General features: G+C 37.2%; 1 protein-coding gene across 1 annotated transcript in view; it reads right to left on the bottom strand.

The window, feature by feature from the left end:
• Nucleotides 1-1,925: 1,925 nt before the first annotated feature.
• Nucleotides 1,926-15,551, bottom strand: part of PRMT3 (protein arginine methyltransferase 3) — a 54,942-nt gene continuing 41,316 nt past the window's right edge. The window contains exons 13-15 of the mRNA XM_032188554.1: nucleotides 12,170-12,220; nucleotides 11,893-11,980; nucleotides 1,926-2,618 (exon numbers count right to left, since the gene is read on the bottom strand). Coding sequence (XP_032044445.1) covers nucleotides 2,509-2,618; nucleotides 11,893-11,980; nucleotides 12,170-12,220 — 249 coding nt within the window. The 3' untranslated portion in view covers nucleotides 1,926-2,508. The remainder of the gene's footprint in view (nucleotides 2,619-11,892; nucleotides 11,981-12,169; nucleotides 12,221-15,551) is intronic.

Below are 15,551 nucleotides of genomic sequence, written 5' to 3'. Positions count from 1 at the left end.
TCATCTTAACTAGCTAACGTTTTCTCTTCTTTTAAACATTCTTCAACCATTTTTTCAATTTTGCTTACCTGTTAACAAATGCTACACAAACTCTGTGTAGGTCTTCCCACTCAACACTTACACAAACGAACAGAAACATTTCTACAGAATCTGCAGAATCGTTGAAAAGTTAAAGTTGGAAGGAACCTCACAACATTGTATAGCTCAATGCCAGTATCTCAAAAATAATCATTCACAGCCAAGGCACCTGAAACTCCCATAGTAAACTACATACCAGACAAGCCAATTCAGGTGCAGATACTTGCAACTTCTGGTTGGCATAGTGCTGAGAACACCGTATGAGCATTTTGCTTAGTCTGTCAATATCCTGCTTTTCTACAGTGCCTCTCAGAAGAGGACAGAAGTAGCAGTCCATCCCCAGCCTGCGTATTTATTGTTTAATATTGACAACTATATCACAGATTACAGTAATCAGTCCAATGCTAACTGCTGGCATTTCATCTCTACAGTAAATTTTTATGCACAGCTGTACAGTGTGAGTTTCAGTTAACCAGGCTCAAGCATTTTAAGGAAGATAAACAATGAGTTTTCAAAAGGCATATACATCGAGCTAGAAAAATGCTGGCGAATCACACAGTTATACATCAGCTGTATCACTGTAGAGTATTCATGTTTGTCATATACTCCTGTGAAATAAATCATGCATCTTGGATTTACTTTTATTCAATTTTCTCATTTGTTAATTTTTTTTACAGTTAAGCCTATCCTGAAGACAAACTTCTGAAAACACCTAGTTTGTCACCTGTGTGCAACTTCATAAAATGGAAGGATCTAAAATTCAGTGCAAGTGATGCACTCATTACCAGGCAAACACAACAGCCCAGGTGTCAATATGGCTCTAAATCCTTTTGGTGGTCAAGCCCTCATTTACAGCATTCGAATGAGTTAACCAGCCTAAGTGTTCAGCTCCTGAACATCCCTCTTAAACTGGATGTGTGTGCACAGCTTTCCAACATCTATATGTTAATCAGGACATTTATAGGTTTAATGGTAACTCAATGCTTTTCACACAGGAGAGAATCTCCACCCTTCCAAGCCTAGAAAATTATCGGGTACCAATTAGTAAGCTACGTGTTTCCACAGAAAAGGATAAAACAGTGTAAGATGAAATTAAATCCACAAGTCTGTTTTCAATTGAAAATGTTGAAGTCCTGTAGCGATTGTGACTTCCTCTTCAATAGCCATTTCACCATGGGGAAAAAAAAAAAAAAAAAAAGTGCCGCGCTGCAAGAGTATTTCAGCTTTTGGAATACACATTTCCGCTTTTCTGCCAAATTGGCATAATCCCTGATAACATCCTACTTATCTTTAGTTACAGGCACAAGAATTACACAATACATAATTACCCAAACTTTATAGAGCAGACTCCAAGGGAAAAAAAATATTCTCTTCTTAGTCCTTTAAAAAATCTATTATTTTTTTTTAACAGAAGTTTGGGGATCAATAGAAAAACTGTTATTTGTGCTTCTTGAAATTTTCAAAACAATTTCAAAATTCCATAAACATTAATTTGTATTCAATACAAATACGTGTACAATACAAGCACATTAACAGCTTACGGTTACGCTTGGTCCAAACTCTACTGCAGTTTGGTGTTTAAACATTATGACACACACATCAATCCTTGACTGTTCACAGCCACTTTCTGTAACCAGCCAAACAAAATCCACTGTTGCAGCACCTTCCACTATCTGTTCATAGTATTTTCTGTAACACTGATAAAATACACGCTTCCATTCACCTGTGCTCCAATCAGCTACCATGGAAAAAAAAAAAAAAAAACAGCAAATAAATGAGCCACCACTGGGGAGATAAAAGAATTTCCAATTAAGTGGGAAAAAAAGGAAACAGGCAACTACGTTATATAACATATTCGGATCATTTATTTAGATAAATGTAACTGAAATGTGATACAACTTTTTAATTATACAAGTGTAATAAAAATAAAGTCTTTGTTGCTGCAATCCTGCAATTGGAATCCAAATTTACTCCCATTGGGATTTTCCAGCTACTGCTGAGCTGCTCTGGCACATCATTTAGCTTTTTTCCTAAAACAAATTGCACAAGGATTTTGCTTACTCGTTAATGGTAAAATTTGCCAGCTGGAGAATAAAACAATATTCAGAAATAATACTCACTGTTCCTCACAGCAAGACTTTAAAGGCCTTTTTCTCACCCAGCAGTCTCATCTAACTCAAATCCAGCTTTTCCTTCCTTCCCCCACATCGTGTGAGACACAGCAGAATCTCACTGTGTCACCAGTCGCCATATGCCACTGTAAGAGCATCCAAACACTCCTCTCTCAGTTCCAGGTACAATTTTCATATTCTCATGAATGTATACATATAGAAATCCAGGAGTTTACCATTTTCGGGTATTTAGAAACAGTTATCAACTGTTCAATCTAACAGTTATATCTGACATTTCTCAAAGCTGTATGTAGAACTTTCACTGAAGGCTGTAGGTCTGCTTTGTGTCCTTCACCGAAAGGGTTATGAAGAGGGATCGCGGATCTTTTCTGTTTTTGCGAACTGTTATCTTTCCTCTCAGGGCCTCCCCTGCAAGAAAAAAAAAAAGAAATTACTATGCATAGTTACTGTGTATTACATGTATCTTGCGTAACCGGATAGATGCACTACATCTGCTTATGTTGTACAAGAAGCTGCTCCCAGTGAGTCAGAATTAAACAAGTCTACAAAGGTTTATTGTATGTTTTCAAAGCTCTAACCAATGGTCTTGAAAATGAATCTACGTCAAATGACTGCAGTTAGACCTGGTGAGGTGCTGAGTTATGTAGATGCTTTCTCAGTTGACCCACCCAAAGAACTGATATGACAATTTTACCTGTGATTAAGGGAGGGGGGAGGAACACTTTGTTTCGCTTGTTTGCTTATGAACAACTGAAATTCAAAGGCTTGGACTGCAGAGACGCAGAACAGATCTTAAGTTTTTACATCTGACAGTGTGTCAGGTTTTTAAATAACGTCACTTTTAAGTCAGAAAAAAATAAACCCTCAAGCCAACAGCATTAACATTTTCAAGGAAGGTATGTGCAATGAAGCACTCAAGCAAGAGACTAATTTTGAGGTCAGAGGACTTACACCTTGTTGGGGTACTCCCAGAATCACATTATCGTCTAGGTTGGAAGAGACCTCCAAGGTCACCAACTCTGACCTCTGACCTAACACTAACCAGTCGTCTACTAAACCATATCACTAAGATCTACATCTCAACATCTTTTAAAGACCTCCAGAGATGGCGACTCAACCACTTCCCTGGGCAGCCCATTCCAATGCCTAACAATCCTTTCAGTAAAGAAGTTTCTCCTAACATCCAACCTAATCAAGCTATCTTACTCTATTTGGTGGCTTTCAATCAGATACTCTAAGGTTTGGTTAAGGCTCGAACTTACCTGGAAGTTCCATGTCACTGTGAAAGTTCTGGAATTATAAATTCTGTTCTGGTACTCTAGCTCTGGCCTTATGAGAATTGTACAAGTTACTTTTTTTTTTTTTTTGTATTGAGCTAACTATACATTAGTGAATATTCTAACATGTCAAGAAAGAAAACCACAAATATAGATATTGCCTCACTCTGTAAGGAAACAGGACCTATATGGGATTTTTAGTTTTTTTTTTTTTTTTTAATGAGCTTAGCAAGCAGCTCTCTTTATTTCACAATGCTTTTGCAAAGACTTGCTTGCAGATATTTAATAAAAAAAATAATAAAATCCCAATGTACTTTCAGTCCTTAACAAGACCTGTAATTTCAATTAGATTTGTAAATATGTAGAAAACCCGCTGCTGAGCAAACTTATACCATCACTTGAGAAATACAACAGCTGCACTTAAGCAGACGATTCTACAGAATACCCTACAGCAGGGATGACCCAGGCCTACAGCATCAAGTTCTCTGCTGCTCTTCTACTACGCTCCACTGCATCCATCTCCAACCCTCACATCAACCACAGCCACAGTTACTACTTTTCTATCCCACTGGATACCAAGTACTTCCCAACTGTTTCTTCATGTGATTTTAAAACCAACTATTCATGCCCTATTAAGAGGCTGAAATTTTCAATATTCTTACTGAAAAAAAGAAAACAAATAGCAATTCCAAAACTGGGCCTGTTTTCAATATGCGAGATTTTTAGCAGTCTCCATTTGACACGTTATTCAGCTACATACAAACAAAGAATTGACACAAGATCCACTGTATGAAGCATCATATCAGAAAAAACTTTTCAGCAAGATTAAGTGTGGTAGCAACACTGTACGGGAGATCCAAAAACTGTTCTATTTGGTAATTTAACAGTCACAGATTTAGCTTCATTCCTGTGCGGCTTTATTGTTAGGACATAAATGACTGATACAACACAATGTGTTTTGCAAAGAACTGAAAAAATGTTTTCATAGTTTACTTAGACAGATCTGAACAGTATATGAATAAATTAAAGGGGAAAAAAAAGCATTATAGCCCCTTTCTAGCTGGGAATCTCAGCTTAGTTTCAACACAAAGACTTTCAGAACTGCATTGCAAAATGAATTACTTGGAGTATGTTAACGTTGGGTAATACGGAATGCGTTTGAAATCATGACTAAAAAACATCTAGGAACAGAATTGAAATTACATGATTTCCATCAGCCTGTAAGTCTTACAATTTAAAACATTTTAATACAGAACAATGCAGTAAACATGGTAAAAAATAAATATAACTTCAAAAATTACATTTGACTTTACGGAACAGAACCCTCAGATTCTGTTTCTAAATACAGTTAGTGAAACGAAGCGGTCCCTTTTTCTCAGCTATTTCTTATGTAGTAACCACATTAAATCTGCCTTTCTAAACAGTCTTTTTCTGAGGGCTGAACCAAGCAACAGCAGTGCAACCAAGTAACAGAAAGGCAATTCTGAACAATTAATCAATGTCACGTAGATATAAAATGACTGATGTTTTTTCACTGTTCTGCTGTCCTATGAACTGCCTGGAGGAAGCTGTCTGGGGGACTCAGCTGCATCACCTTGCTCTTATCACGCTCAGCTGAATGCGAGTAAACTACACAGTGCCATTGCAGTTTGATTAGGACAAAACTGAATCCATTACGACCCCCTTCAAGCATTTTTATTAGCCTTTGGGGAGTCCTGAAATTCGTCCCACAAAGAAACTGAATTCAGCAGAACCACTGCAGAAGCTTGCTAGCACTGGGAAAAAAACGCATCCCTACTTCCATACTGACCCACTGCCAAGTATCACACATCCTATTACATGCTCTGCTGTACGCCTTGTATACATTAACTTTCAACACCCAAAATAGTTCATTTTGGTTTTGACTTTGATCATCATTGAAACTCTAACTAACATCGTTTACTTCTGTGCGACACCATCATCCGTAGGGCAAGTTCTTCATATCAGATACCTCTCAACGCAAGAGCCTCTGTCACTTAAGTTATTTGCAGTATTTTTCAGTCCGTAACCTTACTCATCTGAAATGACTTGACTGAACCCAAAGATTGTGTGCAGTCTCCTACACACATACCCTTAGCATCTATGCAAGGCTTGACATGATCCATGGCAACGAACCTGCAATGCTTCCTGCCCTTTAATACAGCTTGGTGCCCTCTCACTTTTTGATTATTAAAAAGATTGAATGAGTTAATGAAGGCAGCTAGCAATCAAGATCTCTCAAAGTTTCTTTTCTTCTTGTAGAAGAGCTTTATCAAACTAACAGCAAGCGAAGTATGAACATACTCCAAGCATTCCTTTTTCTGCCTCCCCCCCCCCGCCCAAGCTTAAGGTATTTGACTTCAAAGATCTTACTTAAAGTGTTTCAAAGAGAGCTCTTGTAAGACTGCAGTAGACTTGGGCTGAAGACACCTTCCAAATTGCTGTTGAGAAGCATCTTTTACAAATCCCTGCTCTGAGGTTGTGACAATCCCCCACGTTGTAACAACCACAGGCTTTACAGGGTAGTCACACTTGCCTTAACATTTACGTACCAGTGCATTTTGACACCTCTCTTCAAGATAAGGCTGCTCTCACTTCAGACTGCCAATTTAAACATTATCTCATTTTCCACCCCAGTTTCAACAAACTGGAGTCACCATCTTAAATAACACTGAGGGCTAGCAAGCAACTGTAAAAAACAAGTCTTGAAAGCATTACTTTGGAAGAGTTGGCTAGGAAACAGTTTCTACATACCATCTATCTTTAGAAAACAAAGAAGAATGCAGGAGAGCTGATTTGTTGCAGAACCAATAGCATTTCCCTTAAACTCAGTAACTTATCCTTAATTCTCCCCACCTAATTAAACTGCAAGCACCTGCAGCTGTACACAAACCCTCACCTTCCCATTTGACCATGTCTCTTTTAACTGCATCACCAAGCCAGTAATTTCCAATGAGCACTTTCTATACTGAGCAGAGCAATACTAAAGTCAGTGATATCGTCTGATCTGTGACACCCTTCTTACACTGGCCAGTTAGTTTGATCAATTAAGCAGTTGTTTACTGATTCCTTTCTGTTATAGCCTTGCTCCGAAACTATACTGAGGTTGTCTGTACCCATCATACCCTAAGCATTTTCCTTGGCAAGTTTTCCTATCAATTGTTGTTTCAACTTTGCAAGTCAAACCACCAACTAGGCACCTCCGAAGAAGGCTATACAGCCTGCTGAGTAAGTTAAGACAACCTTGTACAGGTGCATTAACTCACCTAGAAGTAGTCTCAATTCTCTACATTTTGAAATAGAGATCCTACACTGTGTATCCTGCCTCAATTTTCCTCTCAGCAGTTGCAATGAAGTTGTGAGAGAACTATGTTCTTCCTGCCATGCTCATCACATCCCCTTGCTGTCTCAAGAGCAAAGGGGACCACACAGAATGGCACAAGAAGCCCCTGTAACTTTTCCCCATGAATACCGAACTTTTACTAACTTACAGTGCGATAAAGAGGCCACGAGAAGAGACTCTCTCCAATTAGTGCCTGATGTACACACAGATGTTTCTGTGAAGCAAGCATTATGATTTTAAGCAGATTTCAAAAGCTACATCACAAGACAAGCAAGATCTAGTTGAACCTCAAAAGCAAGTTTTAACAGTTACCAGTTTTTAAAAGCAACATCACTGCAACTGTAGACAGGCAAAACAAACAGTAAAATCTCAATTAGGAACCAAACGTTCCAACTGGGATACATAATATTGAAGTATTTCAGTAAAAAATCAGAACAGATTATTTGTGACAGTAGTTTTTTGTTGTTTGCTTGTTCTTAATAAAAAAAAACCTCTCCAGGTAGTCAAATCTATGTTTTCAAGTTTGTACATTTCCAAACAGCTACCCAATTGTGGAGACTGGGGAGTTCAAGATAATCATTTATTTTACAGGGGCTTAGTCATGTGCATTCTTCAGTTTTGCTATGCAAGCCTCTTATAACTCCACTGACAAACAAATTAGGGTTTTATTTCCACTGCAAGGCACTACCAAGAACACAAAATGTTGACAATATGCTGCTTTACTGCTAATAGAATTTGCTTGCATACAGATCTGGGTTTTAACTTAATGCACTGTTACCGAACAGATCCTGTCACCCCCTTGAAATCATTCTTGTATTTTTTTATCTGTTCAGTAAACCCTTCAGTTAACCAAAAGAGAATGACATTCCCTATGTAATTTTCTGTTTATGAAACTTAGCAGCAGTATCACAACATACAATGGAAGAGTAAGATCCATATTTGGACCATTAGTAAGATAAAGACACAGCTTTGGCATATGAATTTTAATTTTGAAAATAAAGAGTTTTTCAAGCTACTAAAAGGGCTGCTAAGTGAAGCCTTGTACTCCACAGGGAGTCTGCAATACAGTACTCTTGTCTGTGAAAAAAAAATTCTGGTACTAAAGTATCACCTGGCTTCTTTTTCTAGCTTCTTTATTTTTACTGTGTGTTAAGCAGTTAAAGCCTATCCAACCTGCTGACGCTCTTCTTACTTCATCGCACACGAGCTTTAAGTCTCTCGTCACAGTCGGTGAGGACGAAAACTAGCTTTTCAGAATATGTTAGTAGCAAAAGATTGCCTCTGTCCCCTGACTAAACCAAAATAAGCAAAAATTATCCATTAAAGCTATACACAAACCTATCTATCATAGTTATGTATGAAGCTGTAATTCAGTAGCAAATCCTATGTATTAATTAGGTGTAATTCTTACTGCTCCAGTCTCTACTAATTAGTTGCAATTCTTATTGCTCCAGTCTCCAGATCTGGAACTAGGTAAAGTTTCTCCCATTTCCTCTCAGAGGATCTGCAAACGCTGCACGCCTAGCAAAGGCTGCAGCAGGAACGGCAACGCAGGGAGGATTAGTTCCACGCTGCATCCTTTGGCAGCTAATGGCTTCATTCTATTATTAGTAGGAACAAGATCAAAATCACTTTTCTTTTTCCCCATGGATGAGAAAATAGAGCTACTTTTACAACAAATAACCTGGAATCAAACAGCTGAGAAAAATACATAGTTACCACAGTAGAAAAAAGGAATTTTACCATGGCACCAAGTGGCATTTTTCTGTTAAATACCCAACAGGTTCAGATACCTCTAAGCTCAACCTCTTTGGCAGAGCAAATCCAAATACCATCATTGTTTTATGACCAGATCAGGCACATCCCCAAAAGCTATAAAGCATCTCTGATAGACTTGAAATAAGCTTTATTACTCAGACTTAAAAATTTTAGGGAACCATTTTTCTTTACCGGGAAAGAAAAAAAAAAAAATAACCTGTCTATAAGACATGTTTTCAAAACAGGAAAATGTTTTCAAAGTATTTTATACCAATAAATCCCTCTTTCACAGCTTATTAAAACACTGGAAGCAAATGGCACCACAGTAAGCTGGCCAAATAATGAAAGAAGCAGCTCTGTCTCAATAATAGCTTTAAAAATGGAACCAAGCTTGTGGTTGAACTATGTAGCACGTTCTGTGTGTCTGTTTATCTCCTCGGCTTTCCTTAACTGCATTATGACTGCGCTTTGCTGTTTTTTAATCAGATTATTAAAAGATTCAAATGATATTAGTTCTATTTATTTTCCACTATCCACTACAAGAAGAGATTGTTCTGGCTCGAACAACTCATTTGGTCTCAACTGGGTGTTTTTCATTGTGTCCCGGTGCCATATAGACATTCCTTATTCTAAGAATTAGTACATATGACAGTTGAATATTGGTAAGTACAAGGAAAGGCAAAAGAGCCAACTCTTTCAATGAGTCAAATGTGTTTAATCTAATATATTTACCCTTTTCTTCAGCTAACTCACATGGAAAAAAGTCAATTTGAAGACAAAAAATCTCCCCCAAAAGCTAAGCACTTGGAGTAGAGTTCAGTTCACCATGCCAGACAGCAACAATACATGGCCAAATGGTGACAAGTTGTGCTAATTTATCAATGAACTTTAGTGACAGACAAGAAACAGCTGGAAGTGCAACTTTAGCCATACTGCAAGACAGGCGTGAGCAGTTAGTTTAGCTAGTAAAACAGAAAAGGGAAAGAATGAAGAAATCAAGGAACATAGTTAAAAACGAATTACCACAGACTAATTACCACTGATTAAAAGTCACTATTTTGAAAAGAATAAAAAATATGAAAAATAGAAAGATACGTAAATCTCTTTTTCTTCAAGTCACGTTACTGTAAGAGATTTTTGGAATGACGACGAATCCAAGTCAGAAACAAGATATTTTCAGAAGTCACCCAAATCAAGGAACATTGTTAAATAATCATCAGGAAATACCTTCTGCCCTGATGCAGTTATATCCTCCATGAAAAAAAAAAAATTCCACAGAAATTAACACGGAATTTACAAAGGAAAAGGAGCTTAGGTCCATGTTTCGCTCAGAAACTTCTCTTATGCTTAAAAACAGAGAAAACTTGGCTTCTATCTTCTATAGAAGATAAAAAGAGAACAGAAAAAGATGGGAAAGAGGAACTTAAATAACTACTAAGAGTAGGAATCAAGCAGAAGGAAAAGAGAAGCACAGCAGCAACAAGATTCAGTACAGGAATAATTTTTTAAAATGTGAGCTAATAAAGAGGAAGAAAGAAGTTATGGTAAAAGTGATCTTGAAGGTCAACCGGGTGGTTGTGTTCACTGCTTCAAAGCACACTGTTTCTGCAGTTGTCTTTGGAAAGTCACAGCACCTAGACTAGAATTCTAGATCCAGACACACCTCCCAGTAATTTCGGACATTCTGTAAATGTCAAATGATCTATGTAATATTAAATAACGAGCATATTCTAACAAATGTCATTGCACTTTAAAAAAATAAATCACTTCACACTCTATGACATTGAAATATAATGAATTTCACCAAGGAGACCTTAGCCAGTCTCATCTAGAAACTGAACAGAACACAAGCCAAGCACAAATGCACCAAACCACATGTGCATCCCAAGGATGTAAAAATATGCAAAGTAAAAATCATTGAAGAACTTAAAGGATGAAAAAAAAAAAAAGATTAGTCACATAACATAGTCCTTAATGCCTTCAGGAAAGACACTCCTGCTAAAAAGCTGTGATGGCTACTAGATGGATGAAGCAATCACAAAAGCTGTTTTAATTGAGGCCTGATGCTGCTATCACCACTGTACATTCAGAATTATCATCTATCAAAAGCAGACAATACCCCCTTCTACCTCAATACTCCTCCATATCACCTTTAAACCTCTTGACCTCAATTTCTTTTGCAAGATCCACATATGTTTCTGTGCTCTTTCTCCCCTGTACGTCTGGCCTATTTGTAAACTTTTCAGTTCAAGGCCATGGAATACTGTGAGTTGCTTAACTGACCAGCAGAACCGAGCCCCATTGCCAGACCCTCTCTAGGTCCTTCCTGATAGTCCCTAAAGAAAAACAGCCCTCAATATGAGCTGAGAAGGAGTTCAACCGTGGTAAGCACATATTTAGTGGGTAAGTAGACAAATAATGTGCCCTTTTTCCAACATAAAAATATAGCTATTTCATTTCCTTTGGTTATAAACAATGACCCATGATGGTCATTGGACACATTTCTATGTTTATGAAACAAAGAACACTTCACTACTTTCATAGGAAAGTACTTTCAAAACTTACCAAATACAGGTAATTAAAACCACTAACATATAATTTTTATCTTCAAAACTTTACTCCAACAATTTATCATCTGAATTTTGGGTTAACCTGGAGACAACAAAAGCTTTGTTTACTTATGACAGACAAGATAGAACATATTACAGTAGTTATTCACTTCTTAGAAGCGTTCAGCATATCAAAATCACATCTCCCATACTTCAGTTGATCATGTTCATGGCTGTGAGCTCTTTTCTATTTAGAGAGTAATCCCACAAGTGCCAGGTACAACACCCATGCATGTACCTATATAAGAAACAGAGCATAGCTTATGAGTGGTACAGAAAATCCTATGCAATCATTGGATCGATATGAAGCTTAAGAACGTAACTGATGTTAAGAGAACCTTAATAACAGTGTTGCAGTCTTAAATCTCCCCCGTGCCAGACAGAACTCCTTTGAGACACCAATTTCTTATAAAAAAAATACTATGGAGCTACATTAGACATATGCCCACTTAAATATACATGTGCAAACACATATACATACACTTCTTATGTTGATTTTACAGAACACAGATATTTATTTTCTAGTGTATTGCTTAAGCCAATAAAGTGTTTAAACAGCAGCTAAAAGATGTATTTACTAGTTCTTTTTAACACAAAATTCTTAAACTGTTTTACATTTAAATGATAATAGCAGTGTAACACAACCATTGTTGCACCACAACTGAATTTAAACATACCTGCTTCTACAGGAATTGGTTTCTCCAGGAGAAAAACTGTTTGTTTCCAGTGCGTTTTGGTACACCAGGGACCAGTTGAAAACAAGACCTGCAATGGAAGAGTTCAAGACTTTCATTAAAGAACACCATTTTTAATACCACAATACATCAATCAATTACCAAACACACATGCGTGTTTTCTACAACAAAACTCGCTGCCAAACAATTCAAGGTAGAAAAACCATAGAAAAAATCCTCATCTTTCAAGGCTGATTTTAAAATCCATAACGCCACGTACCTTGTTGTGACAATCCTTCTCAAAAAATATATCAAAATAACCAGCAACTGCCTGTAAAAAAATAGGAAAAGGCAAATATGATGAAGGAGCAAGTGACATTCAAGAAAAAGACCATCATGAATATATATTTATGTAATTATTGTGATTTCTGCTCAAGAACATTTGCTTTGTCCCTCCTGTCATCCCACTCCTAGCCTCAAAGAGCTTCTCTCTTCAGTGCATAATTCACTAGCGGGACTTGTCTTCCAGCTTCAGTAATAAAAGAAATACAAAATATCTGCACGCAAAAAATTTACCTACACTATTAGTTACACAGCCTTTTAATGATGGCCTGCTTTTTTGACGATAAAAGCCTTAGACTCCCACAAGCTCAAATAATTTAAATAAATTTCAAGAAAGAACTGGAAGATGTTAATAAAAGACAATCAGCTACACCATTTCAACTCTGAAATGCTATCCATACTCACCTTTGCTTCCTACCGTCTCCTACAAAAAGGCTAAAGCTAACCTGAAAATAGACCCAAGGCAGTTAAGCTTTTCTGCTCTGTCAGTCTGAAGAAATGACTCAGAAGAGATCTTTTGAAAAACTGCTACTAGAGATACTAGGAACTTCTATCCCTCTGATAGCAGGATGACAAGCTCCTCCTGATAGCTATAGTATATCCAAACAAGCTATCCGTCCGATTCAGTGATGGAAAGCCTGCTACATGAACACTTACTGCAAATGGTTGTATCCTTCTCACAGCAATAGTGTTTTTCTCTTAAGTCTATAAAAGTGGTCATTTTGAATAGTTACAAAGGCCAAGTTCTGCAGCGTGTTCTTTGTATTAAGTCAGAGAGATTGTGAAGAAAAAGACAGACATCAAACACACTTACAAAATCAAGGTAACAAAACAAGTGAATGGCACATGACTTTATCATTATGTACTAGGTAATCCAAATGACAGCTAAACCATTCCAGTATTTTTCCTTTCCAGTCTAAATCCAGAACAGACAACATGGATGTGAGTACAACCTCAAACAAAATAAAATAAAAAAAGTGCTAAATTATTTGTGTTAGCTTTTCAACTAACAGCACTCTAGAGAAGCTTTGAAAGCTCCAAAAACAACTACAGAGATACTAAGGGACCTTCATGACAAATGAGCACCAGATGTTGGAAATGGTGATTCTTCCATCCTGTAAGTAAGACCCTATCACTCAATGTTGAGAAACTCGTTCCCAAATGAATTACAGCCCTGTCTCTAACATGCCTTTTTCAGTGAAGATTGAGATTTTGACAAAGTTTTTTTTATTGACCCATCAGACTACTTTTACTGATGCACCATCTTTTTGGATGCTACTCAGACATCTCCGAAGCCGTAAGAACACCTCTTAATCATCAGGTCAATACTGTTGATATGCTTGCAGATAAAATTTAGGATAAGATTACTGGGAAGGAAAGATAAAGGTTGAGACAACAAAAACACATTAAGAATTGCGAAGGGGGGTAAAAACGGCTTCCAGAGAAAATGAGACTATCAAGATACACTTTTGAGCAGAAAGCAAAGGCAGCGCCTAAAACTCCAAGCAGACATACCACAGTCGGGGGGGGGGGGGGGGAGGGAATACAAATAGCCATATGCTTGGCAGCAAGAACTAACAGAAACATTCGACATGGCACCATGGGAAAATGTCTCCACCAGATGAATATTTTGGGGAGATTGAGTTCAGGCTGAAAGGAGACTGCAGCTATAAGCAAAGAAACCATCTCCCTGCTACCTGTTTCTTTCCTGTGCTCAGGGAAACAGGATTTTGTACACCTTCTGTAAATGACCAGGATAAATAACTACTTTATTTCTTACGCTGCCAATGGAAAGAAAACACCGCAACTGAAAAACCTGAAACCTTGACATTGACCATTTAAATCAAGTAGTAACGGTATTACACATCACAAAGACCATCTTATGCAGACTTCCAGGAATTAGTCTTTCCTACATTGATCCATTCAATTCTTTTTGTTAAGGTCTAAAATCGATCTACTCCCTTCACTGAAGCAATTGTTAAGCCAGAAATTCAAAAATAAAAAACACAAAACAATATTCTAACAAAATAATTCCCCAAGATCCTAAGGATAAATTCTAGCGAACAGCTTCAGGCATTCCTCAAAACTCCTCAGTTTTAAGATCTGACATCTCTTGACTGAAAGCACGGATCCTTTTCCAAATACACTGTCTCCAGGACATTAAAACCTGACAGAAAACAAACAAAAACAAGCCAGCAAAAAACAAAGTCCCACCTTTTTGGTGAGCTATGGAAACCAGCAAAGATTAAGACCATAGTCATTTATAGCTAAATAGTAATTCTATGCTTTAAGTTAAACACATAGAGGAGAGAGTCTATACAGTATTTAACAACTAACTTTAAGACCAGATATTGCAATTTAGAAATCTAAGGAGTTTGTTGGTGTTCTTTTTCCAACTGGTTCCCTAAGTCTTTGGATGCCAACAAGAAGCATATCTTGGGGTTTCTAACTGCAGATAAGATTAAGAAAGTTAAACAAAACGCTGTTCACACAAACCTTAAGTGTCTGAATATCTTAAGTTAAACAGATTTTCTTGAGTTTATGTAATCAAAGCTTTAGTACATTTGTCGTATATTAAAACCTAGCTAACAAGTGCTGGAAATTGTTGAAGTTTTTACTAAGATTTTCTTTGGGACTACGAAGCCATTGATCTAGGTAGCACGTTATTTCTAACTACAAACCAAACCAAACACAAGCATAAACCAAAACACAAGTTGACCCCTTAAGTCTACCCCAAAGCCCCCCAGTAACTCCAGTCTACATTTTCTACCTTCCTCCTTTAATCCTCTTGATTTCACATGGAGGATTTTATGTGCTAGGTTGCATGCATTCCCCTGCCAGTAACACAGCACTTTAAGAAGAGCTATGAAAACCTAAAATCCCTGACGGTATTACAGAAGCCCATTTTAATACTCCCAAATGCTTTAAAAAAGCCCAAACACAACAAAAACACCATCCAAACAAAACCACCACTACCACATCCTCAAGTTATATTTAAGCTTTGCACCACTACAGCAATGTTCTGGTATTCCACACTAATATCTTGTAAAAAAGTGAAGTAAATGTAGCTAATGCTTTCTGCGATTTGGTCTACAATCACTAATCCTGTACATTTGAAAACAGAATCTCTGTCAAAAACTTAAAAACCTCCACAAATGAACAAGTTGAAATAACTGATGATGCAAAGGTGGGTGTTGATTACTGTCTTTTTAGAAGTAGTTATCTTCTCTTAGGTCTCAACTTTTTTTTTTTTTCCATTAAAATCTTACGCTGAGATGCACAGCGTGTATTCCACTTCTAAGTATGTTTCACTGAAATAA

The sequence above is a fragment of the Aythya fuligula genome, chromosome 5 (genome assembly GCF_009819795.1).
Source record: "Aythya fuligula isolate bAytFul2 chromosome 5, bAytFul2.pri, whole genome shotgun sequence".
NCBI classification, from domain to species: Eukaryota; Metazoa; Chordata; class Aves; order Anseriformes; family Anatidae; genus Aythya; species Aythya fuligula.
This window is presented reverse-complemented; position numbering and strand designations above follow the sequence as displayed.